Source organism: Aquarana catesbeiana, linkage group LG07 (genome assembly GCF_042186555.1).
Source record: "Aquarana catesbeiana isolate 2022-GZ linkage group LG07, ASM4218655v1, whole genome shotgun sequence".
Taxonomy (NCBI): Eukaryota; Metazoa; Chordata; class Amphibia; order Anura; family Ranidae; genus Aquarana; species Aquarana catesbeiana.
The window spans coordinates 268,772,212-268,796,851 of NC_133330.1; the positions used below are offsets into that span (position 1 = coordinate 268,772,212).

Genomic DNA, 24,640 nt, shown 5'->3' on the forward strand with positions numbered 1-24,640 from the left:
CGAAGAGACAGCAGCGAAAATCCAAACCCTTGCAGAGGGCCCCCCGTTGTTGCCTCCAAGCAACCCAGTGTCCTGTTTCTTTTGACAAATGCCTGGTGTTGGAGAGTCAATGCACACCAGACTCCCAGAACTTAGCGCAGAATTAAGCCTGATCAAAACCTCACAGAGAAGCGAACAGGCCAGGCCACCGAACAGGCCAGGGCCACCACTTCCTCCATGCTCCCTGACAAGCTGCTGGAACCTTCTCCTGTTGTTCCCATCCAAGTAAAGGGAGTCTACACCAAGCCCCTTCTGGATACTGGAGCTTAAGTGACCCTTCTCTACAGAGACTTCTATGACAGGCACCTCAAGCACCTGCCTTTGCAGAAGTTGGAAGAGCTGCAGATATGGGGCATTGTGACTCAGAACTTCCCCTATGATGGCTATCTACCGGTCAAGCTGACCTTCGATCCCTCCGTGGTTGGGAAAGCCGGGACTTTTGAAACTTAGGCAGTGGTCTGTCCTCGCCCACCAGGGGCCAGTAAGAGTTTTGTCATCACACTGACCAATACTGGTCTTGTCAAAAGGCTGTTGACACCTCTTGTTCTGGAGACGGGCAGTTCAACTACAAGTGTGCACCCCATGCTGAGACAAGCCTACCAGCACCTGGTACAAAAACAGAAGGGAAATATCTGGTGCTTGGACCAGTGTGAGAAGGTGTTACAGCCTGGTAAAGTGGCCTATTTACGAGCATCTGTCAAGCTAAATTGGAAGCAAGCAGGCCCTTTCATTGTCCTTGAATCAGACGGACAGAGAGAAGACATGGGAGTGGAGATAATTCCCAAGGTGGTTTCAACCAAAGGGTTGCAAAGAAGTCACGGGAAGATCTTGGTTAGTGTCTGCAACATAACAGCCTTGTCAGTGAAGATGCCGGCTCAGATGTTGCTGGGACAAGTGAATCTGGCCACCCCAGTCCCGCCGTCTGATTTGGTGGGGGGAGCAAAGGATGGGATCTCTGTGGAGGAGCTCTATCCGAAGAATACTCCCCTTTTGCCTGAATGGAAAGAAAGGGCCAAGACTAAGCTCCTGAGATGGCAGGCTGCATTCTCCAAGAGTGAATTTGATGTGGGGTGTGCAAAAAGTGCCCAATACCGGATCCATCTCTTTGAGTGCATAAGCCGTTCAGAGAAAGAGTTTGATGGATTCCTTTAGGGGAGTTGGAGGATCTGCATGAACAGCTGGCAGAGTTGAAGAGGGCAGGTATCATCCAAGAGTCCCAGAGTCTATACGTTTCCCCAATAGTGGTGGTACGGAAGAAGAATGGGTCACTGAGGTTGGGTATTGACTACCGGACGCTGAACCGAAGGACCATTCCCGGCCAATATACCACCCCAAGGATAGAAGATGCCTTGCAGAGCCTGTCAGGAGCGAAGTGGTTCAGCATGCTGGATTTGAAGAATGGGTATTACCAAATCCCCATGCACCCTGAGGATCAGGAGAAGACCATTTTCATTACCCCTGAGGGGATCTTTGGATTTGACCGTATGCATCAAGGCCTGTCTGGTGCCCCAGCCACCTTCCAAAGGCTAATGGAGAAGACTGTGGGTGACATGAAACTGATTGAGGTGTTGGTGTACTTAGACAACATCATGGTTTTCAGCAAGACCCTGGAAGAGCACGAAGAGTTTTTGCAGAAGGTCCTGAAGAGACTCCATGATGAGGGGGTTGAAGCAGTCTCTGGAAAAGTGCCAGTTTTATCAACCCTCGGTCAACTACCTTGGTCACATTGTGTCTGCTGATGAAGTGGCCACTGACCTCCAGAAGCTGGAAGCTGCCACCTCCTGGCCGATGCCTACCAACGTGACTGAGCTTAGGTCATTTCTGGGATTCTGCTCTTATTACAGAAGATTTGTCAAGGGATTCGCTAAGACGCTGACCCTGATCTGGCGAAGCCTGTCAGACCAGCTGGAGGGCCCAGAAAACCCAGAGAGTCCATTCAGGAACAATGGACTCCGAAGTGTGAAGAGGTTTTAGGCAGCTAAAGTGAAGCCTAACAACCGCTCAAGTCGTGGCCTATGCAGATCCAACCAAGCCATACAAGCTACACTTTGACGCCAGTCGAGATGGGTTAGGTGGGGTGCTATATCAAGAGCATGACTGCCATCTACAGCCTGTTGCCTATGTGAGTCGGAACTTGGCCCCCGCCGAGAAGAACTATCCTATGCACAAACTTGAGTTCCTGGCCTTGAAGTGGGTGGTGGTGGATAAGCTGAGGGATTACCTGTATGGAGCGGAGTTCGTGATCAAGACCGACAACAATGCTCTCACCTACATCCTCACTACCACCAAGTTGGACGCCACGGGTCACAGATGGTTGGCTGCTCTATCAGGGTTTATTTTCAGCCTGAAGTATTGACCGGGGTCAGGAAACAAGATGCGGATGCTTTGTCAAGAAGGCCCCATTGTTCCAGAGACCCTCCAGAAGAATAGGCCAGCTGACACCTGAAGGGTACGAGCCTTATGTCAAGGAGCAGAACATCAACCTGGAGTAGAATCCAGGACCGAAGAGGTTGGAGTGTCAGCCGCTGGTGTCCCCAGAATGTCGCCCAAGTCAGGGATGAAGGTCTGCCCAAGCTATCAAAGACCTGCAGAAGGACCAGTTGGAGGACCCTCCCTGTAGCTTGGCATTGAAGGCCTTGGAGAACCAATGCCCTGACTTGCTCCTCACTGACTCCCCGAAGGAAACCCATCTGCTGCACCAAGAGTGGGATCGGTTTCAGGTGCACAGAGGGTTGGTCTGCCAAAGGGGCACCTCTGACGATTCTGAAGAAAAATGGCAGCTATTCCTACTGAAAAACATACAGAGACAGTATTAACTGCCCTACTATCAGGAACCATGAAGCAGACCGAGACAGAAGTATAGTTAAATCACACTTGTTTATTAATAATAATAATAATAATAATAATAAGGTAAACAGAGTAAGCGTAGTCAAAACAAGCCAGAGTTCAGTAACCAGATCGGGTAGTCAGCCAAGCAAATGTCAGAGAGCCAGAGAGGCAGGACTGACAAGCAGAATCAACAACAGCTGGGTAACTGTGGAGAGAAATGGGAGCAGCCAGCTCAGAAAGGGAAGGGCTGAGCCCAGCCCTGACACCTACATGACAACCATGGCCACCTAGGGCCCAAGAGGACTTTTCTACTGGTGAGGGACTGGTTCTACTGGCCCTGCATGCAGGCTGAAGTTGAGGACTATTGCCACTCCTGCATCAGATGTATCCAAAGGAAGACTTTGCCTCACCAAGCTGCCCCAATGGACCATTTTCAGAGTCAAGGACCCATGGAGCTGTTGTGCATTGACATTCTGTGCTTGGAGCCTGATCTGAGTGGGCAGGGAAATATCCTGGTAGTGACTGACCATTTCACAGGGTATGCCCAGGCGTTTTCCACGAGGGACCAACAAGCATCCATGGTGGCCAAGATCTTTGCAGAGAAATTCTTTGTGCACTATGGTCTGTCCCAACGCATCCACTCTGATCAAGGGAGAGATTTCAAGAGTAGTCTCATCAAGAGACTTTTAGACCTGTTGGGCATCAGGAAGTCTAAAACCACCCGTATTATGCTCAAGGAGATCTTCAACCAGAGAGATTCAACCGAACCCTCCTGGATATGCTTGGAACTCTAAATTCAGAACAAAAGCAGCACTGGAGCAAGCATATAGTGGCTATTGTGCATGCTTATAACAGCACCGCCAATGATGCCACAGGTTACTCTCCCTATAGTTTGATGTTCGGACCGTAGGCCAGTAGACTTGGCCTTCGGCACATCCCCCAACCATACCTCAGCAACTTTCCACAGAGGGTATGTGGATCGCCTGCAGAGACGTCTGAAAACCGCCTATGATAAGGCTCAAACTGCCTCATATGCCCGAGGACAGAGAAACAAAATAAACTTTGACCTCAGGGTACGAGTGCAGGACCTACAGCCGGATGACAAGGTACTGCTGAGAAACCTGGGTGTCCTGGAAAGCACAAGTTGGCTAACCGCTGAAAGTCGCAGCCCTATGTCGTTTGCAAGCATCTGCCAGGACACCCAGGATATCAAATCCGGCCAGAGGGAAGCACAGGCCTGCTGAAGACTTGGCATCACAATCAACTGTTGCCTCTGTCGGAAGCAGTTAATGCGTCCACACCCACGGCCTCTCAAAGATCCCGGCCAGTGACTAGATCTCACTCTGTCCCCCTTGCTGAACATGAAAACAGCGAGGATGAAGAGAAAGATTGTCTGTGGCCATCTCAAATGCCAGGGCCTGCCCCCCCCCCCTTTCTTCTCCTCCCAAGGTGACTGAGGTGACTCTCAGGCCAGAGGCTCCTGAGTTTGTACCTCAAAGTCCACCTTTTGAAGAGTTGGAAGACCCCCAATCTTCCCTGCTGACAACAGACCCCTAAGACTTTCCATCCTTCATTGAGGAAGCTGAAGCTGATATGCAGGAAGAAGAAGAGACCAGAGTGCCTGTAACCCCAGAACCTAAAGAACAGCGAGAGCGAAGGGTTATTCACCCACCCAAAAGACTAACATATGATACTTTGGGTGAAAGCTCTGAGGAGTCGTTCTCATTGCAAAAAGGACTCTTGAAGTAACTGACCCTTCCACCGCAGATTTGGTGGTGGACAATCCCAACACACTGTCAGGGCTGGGCTCAGCCCTTCCTTCTCTGAGCTGGCCGCTCAGTTGTCGGATAATTGCCAGCTCCTATCTCTCCACAGTTACTCAGCTGTCGATGATATCCTGCTCGTCAGTCCTGCCTACTTAAGCCATCCAGTCCAGAGGATCTTTGCCTTCGCCTTGGTCAACATCACAGAAAAAATCTCCTGTGATCCTGTACAAGACTTGCTTTGCTGACATCCCTTCTGGCTCCAGATCCTGCTTGCTGTTCCACTACATTGATCCCTGACTTCTGGATTGGCTGACTATCCGTTCCGGTTACTGAACTTTGGCTATGTTTTGACTACCTTTGTTATTTTTACTTATTATATTATATATTATTAACCGCTTCATATCCGGGCCATTGCCAAATGACGGCAACAGCGCGGATCTAAATTGCCGGGACGACGTCTATTGACGTCGTCCCGTGCACGAGCGGCCTGCGCGCCCCCTGCAGGGCGCGCGCGGCGCGCTCGGTGATCAGCGAGTCTATGAGACTCGCCTGATCACAGATCAGAGTAAGGGGTTGGTCCCGACCCCTTACCACATGATCAGCTGTCAGCCAATGACAGCTGATCATGTGATGTAAACAGAGCCGGTAATCGGCTATTTTTCCTCCTCGCGCTGACAGCGTGAGGAGGAAAAAAAAAACCCGATCACTGGCGGCCGTGATCGGGACATCAGTCCCGATCACGGCGATCTTATAACTCAAAGCAATAGGCAGCAGTGCTGCCTACCAGTGCCCACCAGAGTCACCCATCAGTGCCCACAGTGCCATCAATCAGCGCCACCCATCAGTGCCCACAGTGCCACCCATCAGTGCCACCCATCAGTGCCACCCATCAGCACCCACATCAGTGCCACCCATCAGCACCCACATCAGTGCAACCTATCAGTGCCCATCAGTGTCACCTACCAGTGCCCATAAGTGCCCATCAGTGCCGCCCATCACTGCCCATCAGTGCCACCCATCAGTGCCCCCCATCAGTGCCGCCCATCAGTGCCCCCCATCCGTGCCACCTATCCGTGCCACCTATCCGTGCCACCTATCCGTGCCACCCATCCATGCCGCCCATCCGTGCCGCCCATCCGTGCCGCCCATCCGTGGCCATCAGTGCCGCCTTATCTGTGCCCATCAGTACCGCCTTATCTGTCCCCATCAGTGCCGCCTTAACTGTGCCTATCAGTGCCGCCTTAACTGTGCCTATCAGTGCCGCCTTATCTGTGCCTATCCGTGCCCATCAGTGCAGCCTATCAGTGCCCACCAGTGCCGCCTCATCAGTGCATATCAATGAAGGAGAAAAATTACCTGTTTGCAAAATTTTATAACAAACTATTAAACATGATTTTTTTTTTTCAAAAATTTCCATCTTTTTTTGTTTGTTTAGCAAAAAATAAAAACCCCAGCTGTGATTAAATACCACCAAAAGAAAGCTCTATTTGTGGGAAAAAAATGATACAAATTTCATTTGGGTACAGTGTTGTATGACTGCGCAATTGTCATTCAAAGTGCGACAGCGCTGAAAGCTCAAAATTGGTCTGGGCAGGAGGGGGGTTTAAGTGCCCAGTAAGCAAGTTGTTAAACAAGTGTGATTTAACTGTACTTCTGTCTCGGTCTGATTTCTTGGTTTCTGACACTCACCCCCTGGCACATCTAGCTGGGCCATTCCAGTTAAGGTGGCCTGTAGGCAGGACAACTTCCCCTCCTATGCTAATTGGTGGGATGTTCCTCTGCCAGGGTTTTATGCAGATGTAAATTGTATGGTTTCCTGTGCACACTAACCTGTTTTTTTTCCGTGTGTATATCAAAAACATGTAACAGATCATAGATTCTTAACCTCCTTTGGCGGACCAAAGGTTCTTTGATGGGGGGAGTGTGTAGCGGGGGCTACTCTATCAACCGTGGTCCCGCACCTCCCGCCATTGCTGCCAGTGACCGCCGGACTGAATAGACACTGACACTGGCACTCACTAAGGGAGAGCACGCCTGTCAGTCCCTGTGGGGGATTTCTCCCCCTCTTTCTCCTCTTCCTGTCCCTATTGGCAGGGAGAGGGAGCCAATCAAGCAGCAGCAGAGGACCATGGGCCACAATACAGCCCCATTGATTTCTACAGGGGGTGGAACTACCAAGCCCAGCTGGCTTTGCAAGAAGGGGGTGCTAGCTAAAGACTTAAGCTTGTTGGTCTGAGGAGAGATCACCATGAGGCAGGGAGGTGAATGGAGGCGTGAGGAGAGACTAAAGGCACCCGCTGAAGAACCATGCAAAGAAGGTTCCAGAGACCATCCAGAGACAGTTGAAGATGGACGCACCTTCTGTACCACCTAATATCTCTATTCTTTATGGAATATCTCTGAAATTATGTGAGATCTAACATTAAAACCACTTGATCTTACCCGATCTAACAAATATCTAGCCTAAATGATTTTTGGTCAGAAAATTGCATGTGGGGGGGCCAACCCGTCCTTATGTACCACCTAATATCTCCATTATTATGTGGAATATCTCTGAAATGATGTGAGACATTAAAACCACTTGATCTTACCGGATCTAACGAATATCTATTAGCCTGAATGATTTTTGGCCAAATAATTTGATAAGGGGGGCTAACCCGTCCATATGTACCACCTAATATCTCTATTTTGATGTGGAATATCTCTGAAATGATGTGAGATCTAACATTAAAACCACTTGATCTTACCGGATCTAACGAATATCTATTAGCCTGAATGATTTTTGACCAGAAAATTTGATAAGTGGGGGCTAACCCGTCCATATGTACCACCTAATATCTCTATTTTGATGTGGAATATCTCTGAAATGATGTGAGATCTAACGTTAAAACCACTTGATCTTACTGGATCTAACTAATATCTATTAGCCTGAATGATTTTTGGCCAGAAAATTTGATAAGGGGGGGCCAGCCCCCCTCATTAATCACCTAATAAGTCTCTAATTATGTGAGATCTAACATTAAAACCACTTGATCTTACCGGATCTAACGAATATCTATTAGCCTGAATGATTTTTGGCCAGATAATTTGATAAGGGGGGCTAACCCGTCCATATGTACCACCTAATATCTCTATTTTGATGTGGAATTTCTCTGAAATGATGTGAGATCTAACATTAAAACCACTTGATCTTACCGGATCTAACGAATATCTATTAGCCTGAATGATTTTTGACCAGAAAATTTGATAAGGGGGGGCTAACCGTCCATATGTACCACCTAATATCTCTATTTTGATGTGGAATATCTCTGAAATGATGCAAGAGATCTAACGTTAAAACCACTTGATCTTACCGGATCTAACGAATATCTATAAGCCTGAATAATTTTTGGCCAGAAAATTTGATAAGGGGGGGCCAGCCCCCCTCATTAATCACTTAATAAGTCTCTAATTATGTGAGATCTAACGTTAAACCACTTGATCTTACCGGATCTAACAAATTGCTTCCAAAATAGCTGTTTGGTCAATTTTTTTATAAGGGGGGAGTGATGACGGGTTAGCCTCCCCAGCAAATAACTGTTAATATTGCTTCTTCTGTGTGAGATCTAACGCAAACAACGGTTGATCTAACCTGATCTAACAAAGATCTAACAAACTGCACAATATTTTATGTATATTTTATACACTTCAATAAATATAATAAAAACGAAACAGTAAAGTTAGCCCAATTTTTTTTGTTTTAATGTGAAAGATGATTTTACGCTGTGAGAATCGCGAGAGAATCGTGATCGATCTTCTAAGCAAAAAAATCGTGATTCTCATTTTAGCCAGAATCGTGCAGCTCTACTCTAAGGTTAAGTAACTAAAAAAAATCCCATTCACTTAAGTGCCCTAAACACTAAACACCGCTGTAGCTGAAAGTGACTACTACTACCTATACTGAATCCTTAAGCCTTAATCTATCGCATCACCTTCTCTAACACTTATCCCAAAGTGATTTATTAACTCTTATGCTTAGTACACATGGGCTGAATGTTGGGAGGCATCAGTAGAAACCGGCCGACATTCGGCCCGTGTGTACTGCCACCAAGCCGGCTTCTGTCTAAGGGGCATGGCCGAAAAAAGGTCTGCCAATGGCTGAGAGCGCTGACCAGAGTGCTTTGGCAGTCCCCCCTGTCAGAACACAGGGAAGATCACTGTACTAACATTGCATAGTTAGTACAGTGGCTTCTCCTTGGCTGTCAGGTTTGGTTTTTTTTGTTCAGCTCTAGCCCTGCTAGTGTGTACCAGGTTTTAATCTCTTCCTCACCAATTTATAAACTGCTCCTTAACCCCCACACTCACCATAATCCTAACAATCAATGTCAAGACAAAATCAAAAAATATTCAGGAAATCTCTGGAGTTCATGCAAATTTACCCTTATTTTTCTTATTAAACACTCTGCAATTACATAAAAAAAAATGTTGATGTGCCAGAAATACCTCTACACAGGCTTTTCGCCCTTTAGTCTATCATGAATGCTGCTTCCAGATTCATTCACTTTACCAACCAGTCATTGTCTGCCACCCCCCCTTTGCCAATCCCCCCCACTGGCTTCCACTCACCTAATTCAAAATACTAACATGAACATACAAAGCCATCCACAACTCTGCCCTGCTGTCTGTGTCAATGGATGCTGCAGCAGGACACAGCCCTGCCCATTGGCTCCTGCTGCTATCAATCTAGCCAATGAGGACAGAGGCTGGAGCTACTGGGCTCATGCACACCACTGGAACGGATGGGCTGAGGTAAGAAAAAGGGGGGCTCTTCGGGCAGCTGTAGCAAAGAAGGTTTTTCGCCTTAATGCATAGGGCGCTGGGGGAGACGAAAAGAGAAGGTTTGTGGCCGCTCCATTGCACAGAGCAGATAAGTATGTTGTAATTTTTTTTTTTAAAGTTTACCTTTACAATCAGTTTACCCAATTAATGTTTCAAGTGAGATGAGCTTTTGTACCAGCTTTTGGTACTCCTCAGTACACATCCAAAGAAAAAAAAACAGTTGGGAGACATTTGTCACCCCATAACACATGTGCATGAACAAGGAAATAATACATTAATAAAAGTCACAGATTTATGGTTCAATTAGATTTTTATTAATTTTAAACAAGTTTATAACAGAGAAAAAATAACAACAATGCAAGAGACCTGACATCAGGTCTCTTGGATTACCAAGATACAAAAGTATATAAAAGTCGATATAGTGCAATCAATTACTCAAACATTAATCCTTTACATTATTACTTTGTCTATGGATCATGTGTATGAGACATTTGACTTTGAGGTATTAAGTACCCTGGTCTAGGAAGCCCCAATGGGGACCTTCTGCTTCCTTGGACACAGAGAAACTGAGTAGAATGACAAAGAAGAATAAGTGTCAAACTTATTATATAAAATAAAGTGCAAAAACTTATAAGGTACCAGGGGTGAAAGGCATGAATAATGCCCCACGGGGGGAAAGACAACCTTAGAGTAGATTGCGATTATAAAAAAACTTGGAAAGCCTGGAAGAAGAGATTAGAAGCAAGGAAAGAAATGAGAAAAGGAAAAGGTTAGAATTGTTCAAAGAAGAACGAGTAGGGAGAAGGGGGGGAGGGGGGGGGGTTTAGACAGCGAACCTCAATCTGCCAAACCAACCATAAGGTACAACCTTAGTTTTACTACAAAGCCATGTGTGTCATTTAGGGAGGATTCGTAGTCTTCAATCTCTGTTTAAGTTTGTCTGAAGTGGAGTAATGCCTCCAAACACTCCAGACATATGAAAATTTAGCTTGTTTATCAAGAACATTGGCTTGCATTTCTTCCATTAACATTATGTTGTTTACCTCATTGACCCACTCCATTATAGAAGGGGGAGTAGTAGTTTTCCAGTGTCTGGGAATGAGCTGTCTACCTGCACTAATGAAAAACTTCAAAAGACTATTTTTTTGTGACTTTACGGTCCCAGGTAAAATGGAGAGGAGGGCAATGGTGGGAGAAGGTATGAGAGGTTTATCATAGATCTCTGAATAAATGTGGAAAATCTGTGTGTCCAAAATGGTAGAAGCACATCACATTCCCACCAGATATGTATATAAGTACCTTTCATGGAGTTGCATCTCCAGCACATGTCTGAACTGGTAGGGAACATCACCCTAAGGGTTGTGGGGACTCGATACCACCTTGATAGGACTTTATAATTCTTCTCCTGCATGTAACTCGAAATCGAGGTCTTACTCGTGAAGAGAAAGGCTTTACTCCAGTCCCCCTCGGATATTTCAGTCCCAACATCCGCTGACCATTTTGTTGTGTAAATAGGAAGAACATCGTGAATGTGTTCTAAAATTTGTTTGTATATGAGTGATAAAGGGTGCCGTGGAGTCTCCGGTAGAATGCAGAGTTGTTCAAATCCGGTTAAAGGTCTGTGAGTTTGGTTTGAGTCGTAGATTTGTTTGCAGTATACGTTCAAATGTCTACGGGTGAGCCAAGTCACTTTAGAGGTTGTGTCTGTTAGAGTGGATGCAAAGGTATCTGAGGTGGGGTCAACGAATTGTCGTGCCGTGGACCAAGACTCTCTATAATAGTTGTCTATAGAGTGTGTGGAGTGGCCCTCCGGGAGTTTTGGGTTGTCAAACAAAGGGGTGAGTGGGCTGGGTTCCGAGATTAGAGCATAAGTAAGTTTCCTACGATACCAAATCGTCAAGGCATCTCTAGTGAGGGGGGACATCGCAGCGATTGATTTAAATGAAAGGTCATATCCCCAGAGGAGGGCTCTGAGGTCGTACATGGATAGGTCTTGCTCTACAAATGTGGTAGCTTTGGTCATGGGGCGAGGGAACCATTCAAGGATGCGGGAGATGACTGCGGACGTATGATATAGTTCAAAGTCCGGTAGACCCAACCCACCTTTTGTAACTGGAGCGCACAAAAGTTTATGTTTCAGCCTCGGGTGGCTACCCTTCCAAACAAAACGAATTGCCATTGATCGAAGGGAGCGGAAAAAGGCCGGGGGGAGGGCTATGGGGAGGGCCTGAAACAAGTATAGGAGTTTGGGGAGGATGTCCATTTTTAGTGTATTAATACGACCCACCCAGGATACAGTTAAATCCATTCGTTCTTCCATTAAGTGTCTAAGTTTTTGAAGGAGAGGGCTAAAGTTCAGTGCGTAAATATCTGAGGCGTTTTTCGGAATAGCCGTATCTAGGTAGGAAATGGAATTCGGTTTCCATTGGAATGAAAAGTTAGATTGGAGGATTGAGAGTGTAGGTTGTGGTAAAGATATGTTTAGGGCCTCCGTTTTAGAGATGTTTAATTTATAATTACTAAAGTGTCCGAATCTGTCTATCTCGGCCAGTATTGAGGGTATGGATATATGAGGTTTGGTTACGTACAGGAGTAAGTCATCTGCATAAAGGGAGAGTTTACAATGAGATGAAGGGGTCTGAATGCCCTGTATGTTGGGGTTCGATCTAATAGCTTGAGCGAGATGTTCAATAACTAGGGCAAACAGGAGAGGGGAGAGGGGGCAGCCTTGTCTGGTACTATTAGCGATCGTAAAGTTACGTGATTGGATACCGTTAACTAGGACAGTGGCAGAGGGTGTAGAATAAAGTGCCATAATACGTGTCAACATTCTCGGGCCTAGACCTATTTGGGAGAGTGTGGATTGAAGGAAAGACCAACTGACCATATCAAAGGCCTTCTCTGCATCACAAGAGAGGAGGCAGGTTGGTAAGCGGTGGCGTTGTGCAAAAGAGATTAAATGTATGGTCTTGGTGGTGTTGTCCCTGGCCTCTCGACCAGGGATGAAACCAACCTGATCCTTATGTATTAAATTTGGTAACAGGGGGGATAGACGGTTAGCGAGTATTTTGGCATATAATTTTAAGTCGATATTTAGAAGGGAAATCGGTCTATAGTTGGAGCAGGTGGACGGGTCCTTTCCAGCTTTAGGGATGACTACTATTTGGGCTTGGAGGATTGAAGTGGAGAGGGCAACATTCCCATCTAGAGCGTTAAAAGCTTTCGCTAGTAGAGGGGAAAGTTGTTGTGCGAAGAGTTTATAAAAACGAGAAGAAAACCCATCGGTCCTGGGCTCTTGCCGTTCTTAAGGTTTTTTATGGCAGAGAGAAATTCTGTATCGGCTAAAGGTTCCTCCAGGCCCTGCGAATCTGAAGTCGGGAGAGATGGGAGTGCTGTCTCTTGAATATAGGAGGCTAAATCTGGCGATGCGGATGTTGATAACAGGGTCTGAGGGGTGAGGTTGTACAGTGTTGAATAATACTGGCGGAATTCTTCGGCAATAGCCAAATTCTGTCTGATTTTATCTTTGGTGGAAGAGTTTATGAATGGAATGGACTTTCTAGTTTGGCAGGGCTGGAGGGTGGATGCAAGATGTCTGCCGAACCTATTGGCTTGAGAATAATAAGTGAATCTGCCTTTGTCCCTAGCTATGAGAGACCTCTCCGCATAAATGCGTAAGAGGTCCCCCCTAGCGTTGGTGAGGTCAAGGAGGGTTGAGTCAGTGGGATTTTGTTTGTGCGATTCTTCTTGGTTGGCAATGGTGGTGAGAAGACGAGTCGTATCTGCAATACGCGCACGTTTAAGTCTGGAACCATGTTGCATAAATTTACCCCTGAGCACGCATTTAAGGGCTTCCCATTTTGTAAAAGGATTAGTAGAATTGTGAGAGTGGTCAGCTACAAAGTGTTAATAGTGTTAATAGTCTGTGCTATATCCTGAGAGCATACCAGGTAATTTAAGAGATTGTCATTCAATCTCCAAGATGAATTTCGGTTGCGTGTAGGTGTGCGTCCCAAACTCATGTGGATAGGGGCATGGTCCGACCAAAGAGTAATACCAATGGATGCGGATGGCGAGAAATCTAATAGGGATTGTGAGATAAAAAGATAGTCCAGTCTACCATAAGTGGCATGTACAGGTGAGTAAAAAGTGTAATCTTTGGTGGAAGGGTGTAGCATCCGCCATACATCAACAAGAGATAAGTCAGACAGGAGTGTTCTAATTTTGGTCAGGGAGGTTGGGGAAATCGAGGACTTACCAGTTGAGGAGTCCAGTCGAGGTATCAAGGTGGCGTTGAGGTCCCCTCCCAGAATCATGTTGACCGTACCAAATCTTTTCAGACGGGCGATCACGGAGGTGAGGAATTGTTGCTGATTCTGGTTAGGAGAGTACACGTTAACAACAGTGTATATAACATTCATGTATGACAGTTTAAGAAAAATGTACCTGCCTAACGGGTCAATATGTGAGTCCAGGACATCTGGAGTAAAAGATGAGTGGAAGGCTATGGAGATCCCTTTAGATTTTGCTGTGGGGTTGGAGCTGTGAAACCAAATGGGGTAATGTTTATAGAGGAATTGCGGGATTTTATCTGATCTAAAATGAGTTTCCTGTAAGAGAAGAATTTGAGTACGTAATTTATGAAAGTGGTAAAGTATTTGTCGTCTCTTCTCAGGAACGTTAAGACCCCTACAATTTAATGAGGAAATTTTCAAGGCGGTTTCTGGTGCCATAAGAAAAGTGTTCTATCTGGCATAAAAAAACAGATAAAAGGGAGGCTCGCTGTCTCCAAAAACTGAGTATGAGAGATTGGGGATGGAGAAGGAGGACATCTAGTGGTGAGAAAGAAGAAGAAGCTGAAGTTAAGGGAATAGAAGGGAAAGAAGAAAAGGGAAAGAAGAAAAAGAGGCCAACACGGCTTCACTAATGGTGTTGACAGCTAACACACGAAGGGCGCTGAAAGACCTAAATGGGGGAACAGTGGTCAACGCATGGGGGGGGACCCGCACACGCCTGGCAGTAAAGTGGTAGATAACAAAAAAAATGATAGCTCTGGATAATAACATAAACTAGAAACAATGAACATAACATCTCAGGGCTCCGCATGTCTGTGTAAGCAAAACACTGTATTAGTGACCTCCTGGGAGGAAATATCCCCCAAAGGTTTCAGGATAAATGCACAGCATACAGAGCCAATTTCCCAGCAACAAGGAGGGAGGGAAGGAAGGGGGGGGGGGGGACAGGAGAGGGTGAGGTACTACATGGGGTTTGAGGGACGGTGTCCTAGTGTCCTATCAGGGAACATAAACTCTAATATAAATCCTGTATTAAGGAAGTAAAACATATTAGATTAGTGTACAAGTGTTCCAATTAAATTATAACCGGGGACAACACCACCGGCTAGTAACCTATGGGAGAAAAAAAAAAGGAAAAAATTAAGAAGAGAGTTCATCCATCAGTCGCAGAGGAGATGTCCGACTTGGACCGTTTGTTCTTCTTTGATCTTTTCTGCCAACCTGGCGCAGCTTTGAAGCCCGGGGTGGCAGCATGGAGGGGCCAATCTGGGATGGAGATCTGTGGCAGTTCAAAAGTTCCCAGGAACTTGGGTAGATCACCTAACGTGCGGAAGGTCGCAGATTTTCCTTTATGGGATGCAGACAGGTTGAAGGGGAAACCCCAGCGGTACTTAATCTGTTTAGCTTGAATGGCTCCGGTAAGAGGTTTCAGAGCCCGTCGCATGTCCAGAGTCAGTTTAGAGATATCAGGGAGGAGAGACACTGGGGTTTCGTTAAAGTATATGGCAGATTGAGCATGTGCGGCTTGCATGATGGCGTCTTTGACCGCGTAGAAATGTACCCTACAGATCACATCTCTGGGGTGCTCCAGATTCGGATTTTTAGGGCCCAGGGCTCTGTGAACCCGGTCGAGCTCCAGCGGGTCATCTTTATCTTTCTGAAGCAAGTCATTAAAGATAGCTGTGACAGCCGGTGCTTTATCTTTGGTTTCAACCGATTCAGCCAGACCGCGTATGCGTATGTTGTTACGTCTGGCCCTATTTTCCTGACTGATCGTCCTGATGATACATCAATTGCTGAATCTGAAGGGTATGCTCCTGCAAAATAGTGTCATGCGTTTGCAGAGTGGATGTAGTCTCCTCCATATTGTGTTCTACCTCCTCGATTCTGATAGTGATATCTCTGCGAAGCTCAGACATCTCCTGTTTGTATGAACGCTCTAAGTGTTGCACATAGGCCTCAAAATCATGTCTGGTGGGGAGTGCTTTGATATATGCTTCCATGTCCCATCCGGAATAGGATCTGTGGGATTCAGGGGAATGACAGGCTGAACGAGTGGATCCTGCTTCAGAATCAGGGGGAGATCGGGCCCTTTGCCTGGTTTTCATGTCTGGCGTGGAGCGCTGTGAGGCAGCCCCCTGTGAGGCAGCATGTGAGCCTGAGGTCCGGGCGGGCGCCATCTTGGACGAGGGGGGACCGGAGCGATTGTGGCCCAAATGTGTAAAAAAGCGGTCAATGTCCCCTTCTGGATGTGGATCGGGGGTTCGGTGCATGTCTCGCCCACCCTTCCTCCCCATAACAGACCTGGATGGCGGTGCTGGGAAGCGCTGAGAGCCGCGATCGTGCCGGCGTGTGCGGGAGCTCCAAGAGAGAGCGACTTACTCCTCCATGCGTCAGGCCACGCCCCCCTAAAAGTCACAGATTTAAAAAGATTCAAAACAACTCTTGAAATTATTTTGAGATGTTAAAGTTTTTAAAAGATTTTAGTGCCTGGGTTTAGACCTACTTTAAATGTATGAATTTCATTGGTTTGAAAGACTCCCTTTAGGCAATACAAATTATAGAAGAGCTTGGGAAATTATCATTGTTTATACTTTACCTGCTTGTCCATGACTTTACCCAAAATATGCTCTTTTTTATTTTCCTGCTATTTAGGTTTGATGGGGGATTGTTCGGATGACAGCTGGAACTGTAGTGATCACAGGAGGAATCCTAGCGTCTGTAATACTACTTTGTATTATTGGAGTACTATGCTACTGCAGGCTTCAGGTAAGACTAGTTTGCAGATCGCAAAATATTAAAATGTGAAAACTGTCAGCCTACCAGATTCATTAGTACAATTTATTATCACAAGTCAGTCAGTAAAAATGTACCTTTAGCTACTCATTCCTGATTAGACGTAGCAGAGCAATTCCTGACATGTGACACTACCTGGAAATGATCTGTACTTCTAGGCTCACAAGAGCCCACTGGGAGTGTGACATCATCAGAGACATATCCTGCCCATTCATTCTTTCCGACTACTGGAATACATTTATGATTTCATCAAGGTGCCGTGTCTAGGGACAGAAAAAGCTGCCTGGGGATAGCATGAAGCTCCACTTAATTGGTGGCAACCCTGCATTTGCAGTGCACTTTCAAATAGATGAAAAGAGGGCCTGAGCAAAAGAGCAGCTGCAGACTGCCTACTATAAATGCTATATCATAAACTGATTTGTCTCGCAGTAATTTAGTGATAAGTTTTCTGACTCTAGGTTTCATTCTTTGGTCTACTACTAAGTCAGCAAGAGGTTTCTGGCCTTCACAGTTAAACTGCTAAAAGAAGGAATCCTGCCTCGGTTGGGTGCCTACCTTCCCTTTCATTTGCCAGGTGGAAGAGGTTATTGGTAATGTAGCATAAAAACTCATCATTTTCCATCAGGAAGGAGGGAGGAAACACCCCCATAAAGCAGGATTTCATTACATGCAAATTGTAATAGCTTTGGTAAATGTGGTTTTCATTGTGCATCTTGCTCATTTCTAAATGTATGTCTGTCATAGCGTCCAACTCTACGATATAAGGAATGTTTTATCCTAAACAGAAAGGTTTAGAAAAGGTGGGGATTTAATAAAATGGGAATGGTCTTTTTAAATATAGGTACATTTAATTCATTTGCATGTAGGTTAGGCATGGCCCTTTACAATCAGCAGAAGATACTGGAACTCTTGCACCTCTGGACACTTTGCTCCTGTAATCATTACATCATGCCTGATTTTCAGTGTAGTGTGAGCCTTTTAAGTCTTATGCAAATGGCAAGGCAGTGGTCGTCTTGGAGGTGTGTTTGGGGTCGTTAGGTTGGAATACTGCCCTGCGGCCCAGTCCCGAAGGAAGGGGATCATGCTCTGCTTCAGTATGTCACAGTACATGTTGGCATTCATGGTTCCCTCAATGAACTGCTCCTCAGTGCCGGCAGCACTCATGCAGTCCCAGACCATGACACTCCCACTGCCATGCTTGACTGCAGGAAAGACACACTTGTCTTTATTCTCCTCAACTGGTTGCCGCCACACACGCTTGACACCAACTGAACCAAAATAAGTTTATCTTGGTCTCATCAGAGCACAGGACATGGTTCCAGTAATCCTTGTCCTTAGTCTGCTTGTCTTCAGCAAACTGTTTGCGGGCTTTCTTGTGTATCATCTTTAGAAGAGGCTTCCTTCTGGGACGACATCCATGCAGACCAATTTGATGCAGTGTGAGGCATATGGTCTGAGCATTGACAGGCTGACCCCCCCCACCCCTTCAACCTCTGCAGCAATGCTGGCAGCACTCATACGTCTATTTCCCAAAGACAACCTCTGGATATAATGCTGAGCACATGCACTCAACTTCTTTGGTCGACCATGGCGAGGCCTGTTCTGAGTGGAACCTGTCCTGTTAAACCGCTGTATGGTCTTGGCCACCATGCTGCAGCTCAGTTTCAGGGTCTTGGCAATCTTCTCATAGCCTAGGCCATCTTTATGTAGAGCAACAATTCTTTTTTTCAGATCCTCAGAGAGTTCTTTGCCATGAGGTGCCATGTTGAACTTCCAGTGACCAGTATGAGAGAGTGAGAGCAATAAAAACAAATTTAACACACCTGCTCCCCATTCACACCTGAGACCTTGTAACACTAAAGAGTCACATGACACCGAGGAGGGAAAATGGCTAATTAGGCCCAATTTCCCAATTTGGACATTTTCACTTAGGGGTGTACTCACTTTTGTTGCCAGCGGTTTAGACATTAATGGCTGTGTGTTGAGTTATTTTGAGGGGACAGCAAATTGACACTGTTATACAAGCTGTACACTCACTACTTTACATTGTAGCAAAATGTCATTTTTTCAGTGTTGTCACATGAAAAGATATAATTAAATATTTACAAAAATGTGAGGGGTGTACTCACTTTTGTGAGATACTGTATATTTAAAGCCAATTTTTTATTTTTCAGGTTAGAATATAAAATATGTGATTGTTTACAATAAGCAACATACTGCCTGTATGCAGAAAGTTCCATAAAAGCCCTCAATACAAGGTCCAAGGTAAAATATTAATTTTGTTATTTTTTTCTTATTGTAGTATTACTGCTGTAAAAAAGATGAGCTACGTGGTGAGGCAGAAGAGGATCCAGGTCACCACCCTCACTCCCACTTTCCCTGCCATGACTGCTCCCCTGCTCATCTTGATGGAATGTTTCCTCCTTATGTGGCACCAGCTTACTCTCCATACGGCTCCCCTTATATCATACGGACTGCAGATACCATGTGCAATGGAAGAGAAAGAGATTCCTTCACTCCAACTCACTATGCAGAGGCTGGACCTTTACTTGTGATGGGCACTCCAAATCTTTCTAGAGGGTTACAGGCTCTCAGTACCCAAGTATGACCTGAGAAGTAGCCACTATTTTGTGGAATGCCTTTGCATTTTAACCGTTTCAAGGATATCACACCACCTCTGTGTTCACACAGTGACTGGCCATTTTGAAGGTCATTCCATGAACCTTCCAGGTCTAAGAACTTGTGTACAACCTGTAGGTATGATCTGAATACTTTCACATCATGTTAGCTATAGAGAGGACTAACGTACATCTCCTTGTTGGTCACATGGAAGAATAGGATTTGGTGTGTCTTTGGCATTTGGAGATTCCTACTTTATGTGAACCAGTAACTTTTATTCCAGTATTATGTCAGGAAAGTTTTATTTTGGCCTGAAACAAAATATTGAATTGTAGAAAAAGGAACTGTATGAATTTTTAAAACTTAATTTATCACAGTAATATTATATATATGAATATATATTTATCGTTATGTAGGGCATTTTCAACATAGGTTTGCTTAGACTTATATAACTGATTGAAAAAGGTCTTGGGAGGTAAGTAATGTCTTCTTGGCATTGGAAAAACACTTTTTTTTTTCTATTTTGGATCAACGATTAGTAACGTTTGGATTCAGGTTTATCAAAAGGTTTAGACTGGCTTTTGACAAAAGTTAGGAGAAATGGTTGGTACTTTGCATTCCATGTTGAGTTTGTTAGCAAATGTCATTTTATGCTGTGCTTCCAAATTGAGACATGAACTTAAGTGAGACTTGACTGACTGAAAGGATGTGTTTCCCGCTTCTGAAGTAAAAAAGCAATTTACCAATATAATTGTAAATGGAAACCCTGCTTCTGATTAATGCACAGAGAAGGCAGTAATAACCTGTAGGATTAGCAGAACTGTTGTCACAGATAAAACAGGACTCTTACAGCAAAATACCAAGTTTGTCCTTTCATAGTTCAACACCAGAATTGTGGGTTCCTGAGTGATTTTACAGGTCTTTTATTTTTTATTTTTTCAAATTTTTACAACATGAAGAAAACTGAAGAATATCCTACACCTGCCTTGCCTGTAAAAATGAATATGTGATCACAACACACACCCTGCCGAGAAATTGCAAGCTCCAGTGCACTGTTTTGTGGTCAGGGGTCAGACAATAGCTGCTTTCATCAAAGGCTTGCAGTCAAGTATGCAATGTAATTAATTATTCCTTGTAATGCTTTTTAGGCCATGTGACTTTACTAATCCTGTCGCTGAAAGGATTGCTGAAAAGAACATTTACCTGGTCCTATGGCTTAAAATGGGGGTCCGCCCACCGCTGCAAAAATTAGAAGCCTGCAGCTGCACGACTTTTAATAATTGGACACTTACCTCTCCTGGAGTCCAGCGATATCGGCACCGCAGCTGATGTTTCCATCAGCTGTCGGGTGCATGCTGCCTCCATTGCGAGTAAGGGAACCCTTGCAGTGTAGCCTTTTGGCTTCACGCCGGGAACCCTACTGCGCATGCGTGAAGCTCCGCTCCTCTCTCCTACTGGCCCGGTGACAGGGGGAGGGAGCCCCAGCCATGACGTCAGTACCCACGGCTGAGGCTCCCAGAAGTGGGGAAAGCATACCTGTGAAAGACAGCTATGCTGTCCCCCCTCCCCCGAAAGGTGTCAAATGTGGCACCGTGGGGGGAGGAGTACAATGAGCGGAAGTTTCACTTTTGGGTGGAACTCCGCTTTAACTCCCTTGTTGGACAAAAGCTGCAGAATTTTACTCACATCTGATCAATAATAGAAGGGCTCCCCCTAGATTGCCCAGTGAGGCATCAATACTGTAGGTACAGGTGCATGTTTTCTATTCTCCACAGTTGGCAAACTTGCCAGCAACAGGTTTACTAGTGAGACAAAGGCATTTAAACGTATTTACTTTTTTGCAGTTAAATTTGAAGCCTACATTGTTTCTTATGTGTTTTCATTCACACAACAAAAAACATTTCCTACCTTTCTAGTTGTTTCTTTGGAGCAGGATTATACACAAGCAAGCTATTCTGAATAATGTCAGAGGGACAGAATGGGGACATCTAGTTTACAACTCTTAAAGAGATGTGCCAGCACAGTACAGATATGGTCTGGGGATTGCCTATGAATCCAATCACCACTTAGCTTTTTGGGACAGGATAAAAATGCACGTCAGAACTGTTATCTCCACATAACCCAATGCTTTCTTTCTTCTCCAGCATTTGTTTCCCTAGCTACTTTTCATCGTTGGTCTCACTTATGTCTAGCGAGACTAGCTCATCTGGCCACCTCCACTGGTTTTAAGTTCTGAGGTATTTAGTTAGCTTCAGGTTAGGCAATTTTAAGCCATGACAATCTAATCACAAACAGACCTCGACCGAATGATCATGTTTGAGCATTTATGTACAGCTGACTCAAGCACAAAAGGGGTGATCTCTAAGCTTTATTAGAAGAGGGAGGAGAGAAGGGCACTAAAAAGTCATATGGTGTAGGAATGGAGTTTATTTGACAAGTAAAAACAACATTGTATAATGCATTCACAAAACTATCAGTGGCTCTAGGTATGTCACAGGTACAGAGGATCCCCACTGTAGATGGATGACCACTCAGCTGAGCTCAGGACAGAGGTGGGACCCGGAAATAACAGCCGTCCCTGCAACAGATCACTGAAGCCACCAGGAGGCTTGCACATGAGCCAAAAGTGGAGCCACTAGGATCACTGCTGAAGGCGTCCTGGACACTGCCATGGAATCTGTCAATTAAGAGCACAAGGGCTTATGAGAAACGCGTTATGAAGGATACACTTGCCTTCTTCCTCAGTCTCTTGACAGTGTCCAGGTCCCCAGCCTGAATTAGAGAAGGCAGATGAGCTAATTATTGCTTAGGTCCAGCTTTACCTCTGGTGTTTGTGTTTAGTTACCTTGTCACATTGTTCATTCATTTTGATTAACTGTGTTCTCATCCTCTGTGTACAATCTCCTTTGTTACATGGTAATGTTATTTCATGGCATTAGATTAATTCAGTGACCTGCCCATCCACATCTGACACATAGATTGTCTTTAGGCTTCAAGGCAAGTGACTGATTTATTTAACTATTGTTACCAGGAGTTTTATGCCCTGTACACACGGTCGTATTTTCCGATGGAAAATGTGTGATAGGACCTTGTTGTCGGAAATTCCGACCGTGTGTAGGCTCCATCACATATTTTCCATAGGAATTTCCGACACACATAGTTTGAGAACAGGCTATAAAATTTTCCGACAACAAAATCCGTTGTTGGAAATTCTGATTGTGTGTACACAAATCCGACACACAAAGTGCCACGCATGCTCAGAATAAATTAAGAAACGAAAGCTATTGGCTACTGCCCCGTTTATAGTCCCGATGTTCGTGTTTTACGTCACCACGTTCAGAACGATCGGATTTTCCGACAACTTTGTGTGACCGTGTGTATGCAAAACAAGTTTGAGCCAACATTCGTCGGAAAAAATCCTAGGATTTTGTTGTCGGAATGTCCGATCAATGTCCGATCGTGTGTATGGGGCATTAGAGTTGACTTTGTGATTATACTGGCAGATTGCAATTTGTGGTCTCCCGAGCATTTTGAGCACCACAAGCATATATTTTTTTCTAAGAACCTAATTAGCCCTAAAGCGCTTCCTCCCTGATCTAGATGCTAGATGGAACCTTGTACCAACAAGAATAGCAAAGCATGATTCAAGTTACCCTTCCACTTGTTTTTTTTGGTTGTGGAGAACCCAGTTCATACCTTTATATCTGGTGGACCTGCCCACAGTTACAGTCCTTCTGGTCCGAAGTTTTCCATATCCTCTCTCAATTATTTGGTATTACCATCCAATCGGACCCTCAGATTGCTCCGTTGAACAGTAGCTCATTGGAGCTGACCAAGAACCAATTTAAATTCCTGCTCCAAATTGCTACAGCTGTCATCAAACAAGTGCCAGATCTTGAAAATGTTATACCCTTGCTACCAGACATAGGGTTACTCAAGGGATGATACATGCTAAGATTGATGCTACCTTGCATGACAGATTCTGCAAGTTTGCAAACATTTGGCAGCCCTTAGTTGACAAGTACCTGCCCCAGATTACAATGAATCCCTCTTGGAGCCCTACTGCCAGGATCCATTTTGTTCACATCCCACTCCAGTTGATACTGCTGCTGCTGCTCGAACGACCCCCTCCTCTCATCCCACCTACCCCCACCATACTTTTCTGAATTCTGAAAGGTAAGCAGTATTTTTAAATGTTATTTAAGTTATGCTATGTGAATGGGAACATGTAACAAATATAAAGTAGGTGTTATCCCAATTTGGTCGCAAAAGTACAATTACAATTTTCTAATTATTCTGCTGTAAGGAAGTCTCTTTTTCCTCCAGACAAGACTGGAATTGACTGAACAAAAGAAATTGAGGACCCAACTTGGGTTATGAAAACTTCTTTAAATGTATAAGATATGCCATTCCAGCCCAACTAAATGTACTTTTCAGCTGTTCTCTAAAGTATATCCAAACCCAATCACTAAAGCCTTTTATACATTTTAATATGTTTATGTAATTCCAAAAGTAATTTTGATTGTTTTTAAAAAAAATAACGCTTTAATTAAAATAATACCTTGTGATCCTACTGTGAAGGTCTTCATTCAGGCACTTCTTGCTATAGCATGACAATTGTGCTCATGAGTTGTCAACCTGTTACATTCAGTGGAGGCTACGGAAGGCCTTGTTGCCACATGTTGCATAGGCATGGTCCACATACAGCACTGGAGCAAGTGCATGTAGACAGCAAGTGGCTGAAAAATACTAGCAGCCTCATAAGATGCAAAATAGGATGAATAAAGGTAAAAACATTATTTTATTAAAAAAAAATACCAGGGCATCTGTTTATGATACACAGTGCTTTTGCAAACTAAATGTCATCCTTTTAGGGTTTTGATCTGCTTTAGGGTTCATATAATACAGACAGAAGCACTATTATTTGGGAAAACATGAAATCATATTAAAAATTGGAATATAGTGTCAGCATTTTCAACTTTGATGTTCCATTTTTATTATCATTTGAGTACTTGCAATAGTTAATCATGGGTTAATTTAATGTTTTTTTATTTGTTTTTTTAATGGGCGATGGATAAAACACTGAATTTAAGGGAAAATATCTATTCTCTAAGAAGACCAATTTTATTCAGTATGAAATGGACTTTCATAAACCATTCAGGGTCCAAATAAAACCCATTTTGTACATCTAAGGCAGCCATTCTCAACTAGGGTTCCCTCCAGAAGAGGCTAGGGGTTCCTTGAGCTGTGTCTGACTGAACTCTACTTGGTAGAGCCAGCAATAAGACACTAATGACCTTTTTTTGCTGTCTGTAAGGGTGGTATTCCTCCCATTGACCACCAATGTAAGAAACATTTTTTCCACTGACTACCAATATGAGGAAATCTTCAAATGGAGCACTAATGTAAGGACAATTCTTCCCAATGACCACCAATGTAAGGGGCATTCCTTCCACTGACCTCCAGTGAATTGCAGTG

At 44.7% G+C, this 24,640-nt stretch overlaps 1 protein-coding gene across 2 annotated transcripts in view; it reads left to right on the forward strand.

The window, feature by feature from the left end:
- LOC141103574 (protein FAM163A-like) overlaps positions 1-23,735 on the forward strand; it is a 120,540-nt gene extending 96,805 nt beyond the window's left edge. For both annotated transcript variants that reach the window (XM_073593316.1, XM_073593315.1), the window contains 2 exons: positions 16,403-16,516; positions 18,846-23,735. In XM_073593316.1, coding sequence (XP_073449417.1) covers positions 16,424-16,516; positions 18,846-19,151 — 399 coding nt within the window. In that variant the 5' untranslated portion in view covers positions 16,403-16,423 and the 3' untranslated portion in view covers positions 19,152-23,735. The remainder of the gene's footprint in view (positions 1-16,402; positions 16,517-18,845) is intronic.
- The last annotated feature ends 905 nt before the right edge of the window (positions 23,736-24,640 follow it).